Raw genomic sequence first — 16,641 nt, 5'->3', positions numbered from 1 at the left:
GAGTCAATGACCCAAAACAAATACACTGTCTGAGCATAGACCCTGGCTATGCTCAGCCAGGGTCAGCATAATAACTAAGTTACTAGCATTTACTACAGAAGGATTTTAGTGATGGCAGCTGCCATAGTTCATGTAGAGAAAGTTTACCTTAAAGCTCCGCCCAGCTGTCATTTGTGGGGCGAAAGGCCGGCCTTCGGCAGGCCGCTCGCCCAGCTTCCGCTGTCACTTCGGCTCAGTCGAGCCAAAGCATATGCTTGGCCGCTGTACGGGATATAGTGAGTTATATATCTATTTTTTGGGGACAGATAGAGCTTTCTTTTGGTGGTATTTAATCACCACTGGGGTTTTTATTTTTTACTATATAACAAAAAAGTACCCTAGATTTTGAAAAAAAAACATGTTTACCTATAAAATGTTAAGAAACATTTTATTATCACCCCAATTTTTTGGTAAAATATAAAAGACAGGGTCACGTCGGGTAAATAGACACCAAACATGTCAAGCTTTAAAATAGCGTGCACGCGCGAAATCGCACAAAACGACCACAGCCAAAATTGGCCATAGGCAACGCTTTAAAAGTTTTTACCGCTCATCAGTTTAGTGTTATCAGTGATTGATGGGCCTAGAAGTATTGCTCTCACTCCGACGTTCGCGGCGATATGTAACATGTGCGGCATAATGGGCGCAATCGTCGTTATCGTACATAGACGCACCTGATGCATGTTTGCGTGTGTATGTGGGGGGACTTTAAAACATTTTTTGTGTTATTTTTTTTATTATTTGTGAATATTTTTTTTAGCTTCTTTATTTTTTTAATGCTTTAATTTTTTGTTGTTTACTTTTTAAAAGAATATATTTTTAGACTTAAGTTTATTGCTATCACATAGCGGACTAAGAAATCCCCTATGTGATAGCCAGTTCACCAAACAGGTCCTCTTTATGGAGACATCAGGGGTCTCCAGGACCTCGGATGTCACCTAGGGACCCCCAGAGAAGCTGATGAAGCAGAGGTCTGCTTCATCAGCTTCTCTCCGGTGTTCCGCACCGGAGAGTGACACTGAATGCAGGAAGTGATGTAATTTACATCACTTCCTGCATTCGGGGACAGGAAAAGAGATCAAAGGGAGATCGAGTACTGAGCTCCCTTTGATCTGCTGTTAGAGCGTCGTCGTGCCGGTCCCAGCCGCACCGGGCACATCGGATCACGTGAACGGCAGCGAGGAGACAACGGGACATGAGGTACAGGGAGGCGCACACCCGCAGCTCCTGCAAGCGATCGGGCTTCTCTAGAGACGCCTGATCGCTTGTATGTAAACAGCCATCGCTGGCTGTTTACATGCTCACTGTTTTCCCTCTCATGTGCACGCTGAGCGGCGCACACTAGAGGGGGGAGGGGCAGGACGTCTTAAGACGCCCTACTGCTCCTAGCAGACTCCCGTCACCCTAGTAAGTTCACCCTAGAATAACTTTATTAACATTAAAAGGAGAACTATGGGGTAACCTTTTTCCCATAGTTCTCTTTAGGATCACAGGAGGACATATATTAGCATCCTCCCATGACCCAAAACCTAGTATATAGCGGGCTATTGCGGGAAGTGTTTTCCAGTCAAGCGTTACAAGACATAACTGGCATGGGAGAAGCTGAATGACACCATGATTTGCATGGTGTTGCTAGTAAGTGGCCAGCAGTTTCCATTGCTAATTGCTAGACAACTGCAGTGTGGGCAGAATCCAAACAAGGTAGTATACATCTATGAAGGTGCATGTGCAATGGCTGTTTAATGTTCATACAGTAATTCTAGGGTGAAGTTCTACTTTAAGAATCCACTGTAAGATAAGAAGAGAACACACAGTTATTTGACAATAATTTACTACCCTCGGTTTCTTAATTTCAGAAAAATAATTCAGCACTAAAAGGATATACTCTATAACTTGCAAAAACAAAATGATGCATTTAAACCAGTGCTGGTGGTAATTCAGGTGGAAGACAAAGTGGCCTGGATCACAGAAGTTTTAGTATGTGAGTCAATTTAAAATGATGAGTAAAAGTAGACAGGGGAACCATATGAACAAAAAGCTTGTGTAATGTAGTTGCACTTATTAGTTTATTTCTGGCTATTCAAACAGCAATGGGCCCCTGTTGACTGTTGGTTTTATACTGGAAGCGGTTCAGGTGGCCGTGAAGCCACTTAATTGCTTTCAGGGGCCGATAAATGTGTGCCCTACCCCAGCATGACACCTCGCCTCGCTTCCCGGGCTCCACTGCTCCTCCTGCAGGCCTGATACTGGCATTGTGAGTGTTGGCAGAAAAAGAGGAGAGAGATCAGCAAACATCCATTCCATTGATCTCCTCCCCGTTGAATGAAACTGGAAGCGACAATAATTTCAGACTTCTGTATTCCAAATTCCATATTCCCAATTCAGAATTCTGTATTCCAAATTCCATATTCTGAATTTCATATTCCACATTCTGTATTCTGAATTCCAAATTCTGTATTCAGTATTTCAAATTTCCTACGCAGAATTCCATATTCTGAATTCCATATTCCAATTCAGTATTCTGAATTCCAAATCCCAAAATCCTTATTCTGAATTCCGTATTCCAAAATCCATATTCTGTATTCCGAATCCCAAATTCTATATTCCATATTCTGAATTACATATTCCGAATTCCATATTTTACATTTTGTATTTTAAATTGGTAGGCCAGCGGTGCCCCCATTCATAGCCACTGACGGCGTTATGAGGGAGGTGGCTGTGAAGGGGGCACTGAAGGAGCACAAAGAAGTAGCAGTTGCAGGTACGGGGATATAAACATAAGTAATGTGTTTGGTGCTCTGTCCATACCCCCCTCCCCACCACAAGAAAAAAACTTCAGCTTTATGTTGAATGTAAGGGCAGATACTTTAAACTCAGGTATGTGCACTACTTGCATTAAAAAAATAGCATTTCAATATTTATTTATTAATAAATGCAGTTTATTTTATATCTCCTGGAGCTAAGCTTTAAAACGAAAGATAAAATGACAATCTGACAAACAGCATGATTGGTCACTTAGGCATGAAACAAAAATGCAAAAGAAGCCCAGTGATATATGCACCCCTTGTAGTTCATGCTGGTGATTTGTATCCAGTAAGATTCCAGTAACCATCATGTGAAAGCTTGTGTCGTAATTGTTTTGCGGCCAGTAAGAGTGTTGGCTTTCTGCTTTGGTAAGGACAATTAGGAGCACGTTAAAAAGTAGTGGTATACTGTGGCTATACTACTGATTTTCTGTCAGGTACATTTATAAAGCTCTACTATATCTATTAAAATCTGCTTTGGGCTTTCGCTTTCTTCAGAGTCCCACATTCTAATGAATGGGGAACACAAAAGCGTCGGAAGGGGGAGAAAAACTGTTATGTGACCTGAAATGAGTATATATATCTATGTCTCTACTGGACTAATACGGCTTACCCATATACATTACAGCACAATGAAAGATACCGAATACAGCCGCTTAAAGAAGCAAACAATCAAGTTGATTGGAAAAGAAACTCAGATAAGTGGTAAATGTTGTCATGTTGATTAGTATTGCTTCTGACCTGAAGAAGAGAGGTTAACTCTCGAAAGCTTGTCTTTTAAATATTTTGTTAGTCCAATAAGAAAGGTATCATCGCATACTACAATACTCCGTTTTGTTTTTGTTTTTTTATACATCTCTACTGGACTAATACGGCTTACCCATATACATTATGTATCTATAGATATATAGATATATCCATATATCTATATATCTATAGATATATATATATGTATATACAGTGTGTATATCTATCTATATATATATATATATTTTTTCTGCATCTGGGGATTCACCCACATTAACTGCAGGTTAAAGGTGTTCTTATTATCAATCTATTAGCATGCTCTCCTCTTTCTCATACTGTTATGTTGTGTCTTTGTTGTACTAAGAGTCAAAATGTACCTTCATTATGACACAATGCATAAAAGTGTTGGCTGTTTAATTTTACTTTAATATGTTGATAAGAAAAGAAAAGACTGCCTTATTGGAACAATGTATTTCACACGCAACAGTACCGGAGTTGTCACCCCACACCCCCTTCTGCATAGCCATTTACAAAGTACCGCTGCAGCATCATTACTGGTTGTGCTTTTTTGCAATTCCACTTCTGCAATAAAAACATCTTACCTGCCTGCTAGCAAATTTTTCTAGATTGTACACTGAGCTGTGCTGCACAAATATTGACTTACCTGCCGGTAGGTCCCATCCAACAAGGTATCCAGATTTTGCAGTGGAGCCGGTGTCTTGTCTTTGAACCTGGTTAAGAGGAGTCTCTGAATAGCACGAAACTGTACTGCGCGTTCTGATAGCAGATTTTCATATTTCTCTGTATTCATTCTTAGCTGGAAATAAAAGCAAAAAATTACCTTTTTTTTGTGGTATAATTTGGTCACAAACAACACAAAATAATTCCCTTATCCATGTCCTTGCTAGTTAGTAAACTCGATTTGAACACTGTCTCTCCTACCAAAGGGTTAAAGACTTAGAAGCATTGCATGTTAATGAGAGAAAGTTCAGTCTGTCTCTCAGTCTGACCCTCTAGTTTTACATTAAAACTGCTCAGAGTAGCTTGGAACATAGTGTAAAGTGTTGTCACAGCGCTAAAGGTTTGGAATAAATATGAAAATATGTGAATAAATATATGGATTACACATTTTCATATTTATTCCATGACTTAGAAGCATTGCATGTTAATGAGAGAAAGTTCAGTCTGTCTCTCAGTCTGACCCTCTAGTTTTACATTAAAACTGCTCAGAAAAGCTTGGAACATACACAAAGGACTTCACCAAAGATACATCTAAAGGGTAAAAAATATATTTAAAAATATATATATTTTTAGGTATACTGTGTAAATTGTGTAGGTGGTCATCTGATTACCATTACAGCAAAAACACTGTAATATTTTAAATCAAGAAGCATTGTAACTGCACATAGGTGAAATGTATACAAAAAAAGCAGTCTTCATACACGTACAGTTAATCCTATTATTAAACCATTTAATTCTATGTTGCATTTTACTTGAGTTGGCAGTTCACCCAGAACTAAATTCCCATTGAGGACCAGAAAACTATTTCTAATGAGTGAAGAATTTAAACTGGACTTCCTCTAAAAATATGTGCCAGAAAGTAGTAAATGTTTTAAGTACATGAAATTCCATGGGTCAGGCATAAAACAAAGATTTATGTTTTGTGAAAAGCTGATAACCATTTTCACAAGCCCCAAACACACAGTGCAAGCATCAATCCAATATGTGTAGAATTTATTTCCACTAGTCATTGACTTTCGTAGCTCTGTTTGAAAAATAAATCTTATAAGAATTTTGCCAGTACAAAAAGCTACTGGTAGGATGAAACAATAAAACATTTAGTCAGCCAATACTTGGTGTAAAGGGGTCAAATTAGGTTTTCTTTATGAAACTGAATGTTTTTGAAAAAATAATTTTTGTATCAATAATAATGGAGCATGAATGTGCTAAATTTGAATTAAATATTACACTTCCATATGAACTTGGTAGGCACTACCTGACACATTCAATGTTACATTTTATAAGGTGTACCTATATGCTCTTTGGAGGGCCTCATTATTGTTTAACCATGATCTGGATATTAGTTTTTGCCATTTTCCCTCCTCACCACAAAGGCTTTTTATTGACCCAATACTTAAAGTGACACTAACCTCAGGAATCAAACCTTAAAAATGCATTAATGTACCCCAATTGTTAACAAAAATGTAGTATATTTGTGCATCACTTAGTTGTAGATCCCCAATTCATCTCTGAATTTGGAGGGGAAAAAAATATTTGTCAGGGTAGACTGCAAACGCAAAAGATATAAGGTGCGAAACATATCTCAGAGAGAAACATAATACTTTGCGATTTTAAGGGGTTATTGAGAGAAATAGGGACAAGAATGCATGTGGTTAAAAGTATTCCATTGTGAGGTATGCAGTAGATGAGTATGGTTTCTTCATATAGAGTATAAATATATTGTGATAGTGACACACAAAAAAAAACACAGCCCTTTGTTGCATTACATAATATGTACCTTGGTCACATCCTATCAGTGCACAACTGTCTAGAAATACAATAAGCTGAATCCCATTTACCCTGGAAAACATGTTTTCAATATTACCACATGACCACAAAATGGATAAAACATACCTCAAAATGTTGATCTACTAGTTCAAAATATTCTTGCAATGGAACTGGTCCAGAAAAGGAGCATGCAAAGTCTTTAATTCCTTGTTTCAGGAAATATTCCTCAAAACGCAAGATGAGCTCTTTTGTAATAAGCCAAAGATCCTCAAATTGTTCACTCTGGATCCTATATCTCTCTAAAGAAAACCAAATAGAGATATAAAAAAAAGTATATATTTTAATGGTTAATGCACTGTGAACATTTTTGTAAAAAGCATAAACACCTTAGCTATATATTTCCTGTGCACATTCTGTGTATCTGCATCCATAGTTCTTTGGTTCTAACCATATTTGGGAGCATTTGCCTTCAATTACACCAGCTGTTTCACTTACTAGGGATATATTGTTGTATGGTTGATCAATTTAGATATAATGTGACCTAGGAACACCATTTAGTCTGAATGGACAGACTGTAGTTAACCAAAAATATACAAATATAAATGAATGTCAGCAATTTTTATCTTTTAGGAGACACGCTTGTCAGTGCCTAATTATGCATGCAAACTGTTTTTTATCAGCCAACAAATCAGTTTGACTACAGCCAGAATAAGATACTGTTTTCACCTTTTTCCTAAACACTCTTAAAGGGACACTAAACTCAAAAAATAAATAATAAAATTAAGCTCTATTAGACAATCATTTATTAAAAAACTATCTTCATTTTTAATTCACTGCCATGAAATGCTTTTAAAAAAACTATTTGTTGCTAGTGTTTCATAACTTCCTGTCAGAGGGTGGCTACTTTTTTTCTCCATGGTTCCTATGGGTGCTGAAAAGTAGCCACCCTCTGTGCTCACTCCCACTGAGAACTACAAGACGTGAGGACACATCAAGCATCCTCAAGTCTTCTCTTCTGACTCCTCTCTCCTCCCTCAAATCTGTATAATCTGCCTGCTCTGTTAAAAGCGTGCCTGTCTTTGCACAAGAGCCTTATCTGAAAAGTATGTCATCGTCTCTGCTTTTTCTCCTACTTCTAGCTTACCAAGCAAGGAGTGAGGGGGAGAGGAACATTGGGGGAGGAACGGTCTCTGACTACAATCATGTGCTTTGGGATATGTAGTGAAGGAGATCGGCACGCTCTCACAGAAATCTCATGCACTGCTGCAGGAAAGAAGCCGGGCACTAAAGATCGGAGGATTGTCGGGAGTGCGCCCAGCACTTTTTATAAAGAAAAAAAGGTACATTTTAAATGTTAGCATAGAAATTAAAGCGAGATTAGGTTAAGGGGTATAAGGAAACCAGAGATAGGTCATAAAATGTTTGAGTTTTGTGTTAAATGAGAATAACAGGGGCAATGTGGGAAAAGGGTAAGAAAGAGCTTGGGAATTTTGGAATGTCATTTAGTACATTTTGGCTCCAGATTACGGTAAAAAGACCCTTATCTAAACAGTTGTTTTAATACTTTTCAATGCCAGACTTGATCTTGTAACAAATCAGTAATCCCAGTAATATGTTATTTTGATGACACCAACACTAGGGCCAGAACTATTTATGTAGGATTGTAGGATGAAATCATTGTTGGCCACTAGTCTTCTTGGACAACCCCTAAGGTAGATTTCAACCTAGTTAAGCTTAACAAATAAAAAAAACTTTAGAGTCACCCTTCAACTCCAGTCTTTTTAGCCCAGTAACATGTTATTTTGCAGATGGAACCAACGATAAGGCCAGAACTGATGCAACTAATTGTGGAGAATTCGGTCCATTTGAAATCATTGTTCCATGGCCTCTAGTTGCCTTGGACCACCCCTGAGGTAGATTTCAACCTAGTTATACTTAAAGGGGTTCTAGACCCTCCCGTTTTTTTTGCCTATATCTACTGCTATCAAGCAACAACGCTAAAACAGTGGTTTCAACTTACCTTTTTTTATTTGCACGCTCCCGCGCCAAGAATCAGGATCTGCTCGTACGGCCACAAAAGGATTTTGGGGCGGGCGCATGCGCAGTTCCGATTATCGGGCGGGAGACAAGCAGAGACGCAAGGTAACTCTATTGACGCGTGCACCTGCCTGCAGACACCGCTGGATCGGAAGTGCCTGCAAGCAGAGAGGTGTCAGCGCTGAATCGGAGAGCCGCCGCACCGCTGGAGGGACAGATGAAAACATGGGGAAAGAAGAAGAAGATTGGAATAAAATACATCATTTAAGGTAAGTGCTAACATTAACATTGGGGAGAGGGGAAAAGAAATTTAACTTTAATGTCACTTTAAAGTGACATTAAAGACAAAAATGTTTTTCCCTTCCCCCCCATATTAATGTAAGCACTTACCTTAAATGATGTCTCTTAATCCGATCATCTTCTTCTGTCCTGTAGTTTTCAGCCTTCTCTCCAGCGCTGCGGCCAGTGTCAGATCCAGTGCTGACTCCTCTGTGATTGCTGGCACTTCCTCTCCCACGGTGTCTGCATGCGGGTGCACGCATCCACAGACTTCCCTTGCGTCCCTCCTCGCGTCCCGGCCGAAAATGTGAACAGCGCATGCGCCCGCCCCAAGATCCTTTGCGGCCGCCCGTGCAGTTTCACATTTTTGGACGGGAGTGCGCGGGGAAGATACAGATAAGTTTAAGGTTTTTTTTACTTTTTGCATAGATCTACTGCTTGCTAGCAGTAGATCTATGCAAAAAAAGCAGAGGGTTTAGAAACCCTTTAACAAATAAAAATATTTAGATTCACCCATTAATTCCGATTGAATTGTCAATATAAATCAGCTAAATACATTCTAGGTGCATCGAATTAACGTCGCTCGCTCACTTCTCGATCATGTCCTTGCAGAGAGCAGTGACTGTCAGTCATGGCTCCCTGCAGGGATTCCCCCCCCCCTCCCTGCTCCGATCTTCCAGCGCTGACAGGAGGAATGGACGGGGAGGGCACTCACGCAGCTGTGTGGATTTCAACAACATTGTCAGGATCCGTCCCAGGTGCGACAAAAGTCTTGCGATGGTTGTAAGGTGTATGGGCACCTTAAGGCAGGGGAGATTAGATCAAAAAATGGCCAATAAGAATCCTTCAACATCATAGAAAAATACTGTTTGCTTTGATTTTCCTGTCACATGATTGGATATTTTTTGCTAAGTGAATTTCAACGACGTTCACTTAGCTAAGCGAAATTTCTCTTGCAAATTCCCTTGCGAAATGAACAGCGGCAGATTGCTCCATTAATCATGAACAGACTGACAAAAGTCAGCAGCTTAGGCCAAAACTTGTGGAACTTACCACTAAATTTCTGGGACTTACATGAATACAGTATTTGTCTTGCAAGATACATTAATACAGATATCATGTACACACTAAAATATGTGTTACATACTTCCCAAATGTACATATGAAGCGCTGGCTGGATATATGTACATACAAAACATTCATATGCAATACTTCACATTTTCTTGAATAAAAAGCTTTTAGTTTTTTTTACCAAATCTGCCAAAAATAAATCAGTAAGAAATAGGAAATCACTATATATTATGGAAGCTGACCATTCAAACCATTGTGTCTTCAATTTTTACTATAGGCCTGCTTTAATATATAAAAAAAAAAAGCTTTGCACTCACGTGATGTTTTAGAAGCAAGTAGTGTGACCTTCTGCCCAGCAAGCAACTGAAATCCTAAAACACTGACTTGGTCATCCTCTGTACGCTCTATAAAATCTGAGAACAAAGTAACAGTTTAGTTTACAAGTGAACTGTCTGACTGAAAAATCTTAACAGTCTTAAAAACTTGTGAACATTTTACAAAAACAGCAATTCCAATGAACAAATGAAAGCAGTTAATGAATTGATTGTGCTATTCAGAAAAACCCACAGTTGTGTTTTCAGACAGCCCACTATATATGCATTAGTTTGTGTTCTATGTTATGTGCTACAGCTAAATTTCACAGAGCTCCTTGCACGTAGTGTAGGGTGGTCTGTGTTCAAAATTCCAAGGCAGGTTTGAATCTGTTTAGGCGCAATGAGAAATTTCTTAGTACTGTCCCTTTCATACACCAGACTTTCTGTATTATAAACAGATAAAGAAAAGCGGTCCCCACATTACAGTCAAAAGGGTATGAAGTGGACCAATGAAGTGGCTACATTTTCATCTCTAATTAATGCTTCTGAAAATGCTAGATGCCTGGTTGTGTCTGACTTCAGTATGTTTCAGTTACAGTCTCAGAACAAGAATGCTGTGAATGAGTGTCAGATCTATCATTCTCCAAGGAGAGCTCAGCAGTAACCACTAATTTCACAAGTTTAAGACAATAATGCACCATTTTACCAATTTACCATATGTATGGGTCATACCTAAAATAGGCCATATGTACCACACATGGGCTCACAAGTGGTCACACTAATACCAGCACAAAATGGCACCCGAAGTTTTTTTTCTTTTCTTTCCCTGTTTTTCGTGTCTCTTATTTCCTTTCTCTCACACCCTCACAGTACAGGTTTTCTATTGCTTTCTTTCATTTGACTAATCTTAAAAATACTCAATGTGGATTTATAAGTGCTGCCCAAATCTACAACTACTACACAGCAACAGGAACCTTATTCACATTACTGTGGAAATGTACTGGATTTCTGAATCTATTCTTTATATTCTTGCTTTTTAGTTTCTCTTATTGTCCTCTGTAGTATCCTAACTTTTAAAAGAATGTGTTAACAATAACCGTGACTAAAGGCTCACCTGGAAAAAGGTTAATGAGATTGACAGGAGGTTTGTTGGTATCAATGGTCAGCTTATGGTTTGCTGCTTTAGAGGGCTGGACAGGGGAGCAAACCAATCGCAGCGGAAGACGAAATTTACACTGCGCAACTCGCGGAACACCTGGTATGAAGAAGAAAAAAAACACAATACAAGGAGTTTAAATGCACACATCACAGCTCTGATTTGTGAAATGGTTTACTCTATGACTAAATAGTTTGTTACCTAAATAGCTCAAATTAAGCTATATGCTTGCATGCATTTATAGTACATGAGTACCTTATGTTAGATTATGTTGGCATTAATAATAGCAGATACAATCAAGTTCCCAAATTGCAAAAATATTCCAGCATGCTTAGATATGTCGTTGACCAGGTTCCTCAGATTTTCATTCTGCATACGATAGACATCATACAAATAAACGATTGCATCAATGACCAGTGTGGTATTGTGTGGCAATCCTACTGTAGAATTGGGTGTTATGATCATCCAGGACTCTCAACCAGAATGGCTGAGAGGTGTCAGGAAGCAAGGGTTTGTCTGGACTATGCTTGGGATTCTGGAACAGCGAGATTTCAAAGTGATTCAGGAGGGAAGAAAGCTCCAGTTCTGGGTCCAGGGTTTAGCAGTGACCAGCACCCAATGATTACACAGGTGTACAGAGCCCTTAAGAAAAGGATGCTGACTAGGGGAATTAGCTCCTCCTGGGAAATAGGAACAGACGGGTCAGGGAAGTCAGAGAGGAGTCAGGTGAGCTCCTGCTTGGATAGGAACAAACAGTGTTCAAGAGTCAGGAGGACTCCCCCAGATGTTAAAGTGGAGTCAGGTGGTTTGTGTGTTGGAGGCACACAAAGACAGCCGGGGAGGTTGGGAGAGAACTGGTGAGCCTAGGAGAGCCGTGAGTCTGAGGGGCCGCCAGTACAAGTGTGGGACAGCACTTCCAAGAGGACCAGTGGGTCAGAAGTGGTAATGTGTAAAGTAGAAGCCAGGAGGCTATACTTGTGTTGTTTTGAAGCATTGCATGGATGTTATGCTGAACAACCCCTGCAAGGGTATCTAAGGTGGATGTATGCACTTTTGTTTGAATAAAAGTGAGCTACCAAGCCCTTAAACAAAACATATTGAGAGTGGACTGCATTCTTAAGCACTCACCATATGTGCTAATATCCCCATACATCACACCAGAATTACAAATTTTTGCTTTCAAGCCATAGTAATGAACACTTTTACTATTACAGTGTATTATTTATTCCAAAACAAGTCCCAAAGATGACGCTAAGACAGCTCAAACCAAATAATTCCACTGCTAAATTTTAAAGAATATTCTCAATATCAGTTAAGCCAATGAGGTAAAACAAAAGATTGAGGCACTACAATATAATATTTTTTTCAAAAAGACCAGTCCATTGTAATTTTACTTTAATGTTACTAGTGGCTAATAGTTGAATCCCCCACTGGCATCTCGCATATGTAAAAGACTCCAGTAGCAGTAATCTACACACTTTACAACTCTTTCTAATATGCTTTAGTCATTATGAGGAATTTTCACTATCTCTGCCAGGCACAGAAGCCAGAGAGTGATTGAAAGCTCTACAATCCACAATAAGTGAAGTACTAAAGTTAATTAACTTATCTAGTCAAAAGAAGGAGTACAAGCATCTTAAAATTGAGAATGGCATTCTGAGTGTCATTACATTCATAGGCTTCAATTATCAAAGAATGCACCAACATGCAAGGTCTGCTTTTTCAGTAGTGACCTACCCCGTAAACACAGAGAATTTCACGTTTACAAACAATACACATATATGAGATGAGATGAGATCTGGGATTCACTGGTAAGAAAAAAACATATATAAAAAAAATATCCTTTTTTAAACTAATAACTAAAATCAGGACATACACATAGCTAAAATTAACATTTGGTCCCATGCGAAAAGAAAGTATGTAAATAAAAACAGCATATGTGGTACAAAACAGTTGTTTGCACTACCGATCAAGCATCTGTCAAAATGATAGCTCAGAGTTGCTGTGTAAATACAACAGCTGATAAAGCTGCTGCTGTCAAAAAAACGGACCATCTAACACAATGTTTAAGCAGAACTCCATACTTTTTTTTAATTAACCCTTGCAGTGGGTCTATTCCTGCACTGCAACGATTAAGTGCACATTTGTGTCTAGGTGCTAAAATAACAAAGATATACAGGTGAAACTCGAATAATTAGAATATCGTGCAAAGTTCATTTATTTCACTAATGCAACTTAAAAGGTGAAACTAATATATGAGATAGACTCATTACATGCAAAGCAAGATAATTCAAGCCGTGATTTGTCATAATTGTGATGATTATGGCTCACAGCTCATAAAAAACCCCAAGAACCCCAAATCCACAACCTCAAAAAAGTAGATTATTACATGCAATCAATAAAACAAGGATTGTACATAGAACAATATTGGACCTCTGAAAAGTACAAGCATGCATATGTACTCAGTACTTGGTTTGGGCCCCTTTTGCAGCATTTACTGCAATTACTTTTGCATGATATTCTAATTATTCGAGTTTCACCTGTACCCACCCAAAGTTCCAAGCCAACAAGCTGACAAAGGTGCTCCCTCCAGCCTGTTCCCTCCTCCGCAGCAGATTGGAAGGTTCCTCAGTGTCCTCACGTCTATGCACTGTGTACAGATGTGATGATTTACTGGACCTTAGACCGCTGCAGAGGAAAGGGAGAGACATTCCAGGGGCCAGTCTAAGAAGAAGCTGGCTGGGAGTAAGTCATTCTTTGTTTTTTTTTTAACCAAGACACAAACAAGCAGTTAGCCCTTGCAGTACACTGGTAGCCCCACTGCAAGGGTTCATTTGAAAAAAATCCTAGAGTTCTGCTTTAATGAACCCTGCTTAAGGTGGCCATACATTGTACGATTTTCGTTTAAAATATTTTGTTTCTGGCATGAACCCTTGTTTCATTATACCTAAACTTCCCCATCAAGTATAGTCAAATTTCAATTTCGGAAATTGTTAGTTGGCCATACTAACCAATTTATGAACGATGGAAATAATTTCCTTTTGCGCATGTGCTGTATTCTAGCTGAGATTTTTGACTAACAAAAAGCCCACTGATTTATCGATTTTCGCTCGGTTGGAGAAAAATGTTCCAACCTGATTAATCGAAAAATTTCGATCACAATATTAAAAAAAAAATCGGTGATGTACCATCAACTATTCGATTTTCGTTCGAAAGACCACTCGTGTACAATTTCTGAACCAAAATCTTTCAACGTATGGCCAATTTAAACGTGGGATATAAAGATACAAAGTATAATTGTTACATTCATATCTACTGTTTTATTCATTTGCAAATCAAAGGGACACACTTCAGTCTGCATATGATGTCAGTTAGAGCATCCTGACAAGTTAAAAACAAAAAAATAACCCAAAATAACCCAATATGAACCCTTAGTTTACCCTAATCAGTCTTAATTAACTCCTTACCCTTTAGGGTTTGTTGACACCATATCCGGATCCGATGTTCAGACCAGAACAGTTTGTTCCCGGACCAAAAAAAAAACATTCCAATGTATCCCTATGGTATTTCTGGGCTCTGTCCAAACCAGCACAGTCCGTTCCAGGCCAGACAAAAAAAAAATGCTTGTCTCATGTTCTCTGGTCTGGAATGCACTCGAACACATGGAAACGCATCAAAAACACACACAAACGCAGTGTACTGCACCTGAAAGACCATTTCAAGCTAAACAAAAAGCAGCAAAATCGCTGTAAAAACACATCAAAAATGCACTGCGTTTGCACATCTGCTCCATATCTGGTACGGACATGGTGTGAACATAGCTTAAAAGCAGAGCTCCAGGAATTTTTTTAATTAATCCTTGCAGTGGGGCTACCCCCGCTCTGCAAGGGTTAACTGCTGGTTTGTGTCTAGGTTAAAAAAAACTAAAGATATACTAATACAAAGCTTCTTCTTAGAACAGTCCGTGGAATGTCTCTCTCCCTCCTCCTCAGCAGTCTGAGTAAATCATCACGTCTACACACTGTGCATAGACGTGAGGACGCTAAGGAACATTTCAATCTGCGGAGGAGGAGGGAACAGGCTGGAGGGAGAACAATGACACCTGGCCGGCTCTGAACTTTGGGTGAGTATATCTTTATTTTAGCATCCAGACACAAACAAGCACTTAACCCTTGCAGTGCGGGGGGTAGCCCCACTGCAAGAGTTAATAAAACAAATTCTTGGAGATCTGCTTTGATATTATTTTCCTGCGATTTGTTTTTCTAATTTTTCCTATTTAAACTGTTTTTGTTTTTATTTGTTTTGTTATTTCTGTCACATTAAAAAAGTGCATTTAGTGTTTTTATTTATACAGTTGTGTATTTATAAAATGTATACCTTTTATCTACAAAAAACAATAACACTGGTCAAAGCAGAAACAATTATTGCATTAAATAAATTATTTTTGCAAGACTATATCACAGAAAGAAAGTCCTAGAAGAAACAATATGGGGGGAAATTATCAAAGCAACTACGACAGTTTTGGTCTCTTAGATCATTTTTTGTATGTGCAAATCTGTTTAGCCCCTCCTTTTAACATGTGCGCCTGTTTTGACCAGAGCTTGCACTATTTTTCAGATTGCGCCTGTTTTCCAAAAGTTTGCAACTGTTCACATCTGCACTTGTCCTGCGGCTGTCTGAAACTGGAGCATCACCAAAGAAAACAATCGCAACTGAAGAAGTCCCCGTGACCACTTCTTCAAGAAGCGACAGTTAAGCTTTTTGCCTGGTCGTTACAAGTTTTCTTTCCTGGAGTCTATTTAATCTCATTTATGAACAACATTACACCAGCAACATAAATCTGGCGCAAATATTTCCCATGCGACCATATGCGAGTTGAAACATTCATAACTGCTATGATAAACTCCCCCCTATGTGTATTACTTTGTTATTTTTAAACAGAGTCCCGGCGGCAAAAGTCACCGGGAGTCTGTTTAAACAGCCCCGATGCTGGCGACGTACACTGTACGTCGTCAGTCACGAAGGGGTTAAGTAATGACAAAGTTATTGCTGAATCAAAGGCATATAGCTGAAATGTAAAAATTGCTATGGTCCATAAGGGGTGTACAATTGTGACAGCTGAAGTGGTTAATACCAGTTTGTTTAGCATGCCCATAGGCTAAATGATTTAGCAGATTGTAATTATTAGGTGGTAATTATGTTTAAAATACTGTAGTTAATTTTTGTGGCCGCAGGAAGATACTCTGGTCTCCTTTTGTACGTCTGTGTGTTAGGTGTCAATTAATGGGAAAAAAATGTGCCACGCTACATGTATCCTTTTGTACCTAACTACTACTAACGGCATCTGTAGCTAGACAGAGCAGTTTGCTTTAACATATGAAGCATAATTTTGATCTGAGTCACATTTGCCAGCAGCATTTATTAGACGTCCTTTCATCCCATCATTAGACATGTAATGCAGGTCACTAAACTCTGTTTTACTAAATGCTTTGAAAAGGGGCAAATATTTCACAGATTGCTAAACACACTTTTCATGTTTTCGTTGGAAAAAAAAACAGAGAATTTAGTAAATATTATTTACCTTGTGGGGATAGGTTTTCGACTAACAACAGAGCCAGGGTGTACTCTTGTGGTTTCCAATAGTTCAAATACAGTGTGTACATGGAAATATACACACACACACACA

General features: G+C 38.8%; 1 protein-coding gene across 1 annotated transcript in view; it reads right to left on the bottom strand.

The window, feature by feature from the left end:
- BBS9 (Bardet-Biedl syndrome 9) overlaps positions 1–16,641 on the bottom strand; it is a 248,417-nt gene that overhangs the window by 101,787 nt on the left and 129,989 nt on the right. The window contains exons 17-20 of the mRNA XM_018571278.1: positions 10,914–11,054; positions 9,803–9,898; positions 6,225–6,397; positions 4,255–4,407 (exon numbers count right to left, since the gene is read on the bottom strand). Coding sequence (XP_018426780.1) covers positions 4,255–4,407; positions 6,225–6,397; positions 9,803–9,898; positions 10,914–11,054 — 563 coding nt within the window. The remainder of the gene's footprint in view (positions 1–4,254; positions 4,408–6,224; positions 6,398–9,802; positions 9,899–10,913; positions 11,055–16,641) is intronic.

The sequence above is a fragment of the Nanorana parkeri genome, unplaced genomic scaffold (assembly GCF_000935625.1).
Source record: "Nanorana parkeri isolate BGI_ZX_2015 unplaced genomic scaffold, ASM93562v1 scaffold41, whole genome shotgun sequence".
Classification (NCBI taxonomy): domain Eukaryota; kingdom Metazoa; phylum Chordata; class Amphibia; order Anura; family Dicroglossidae; genus Nanorana; species Nanorana parkeri.
The sequence above is the reverse complement of the archived record's forward strand: the minus strand, read 5'-3'. Positions and strand labels throughout refer to the sequence as shown.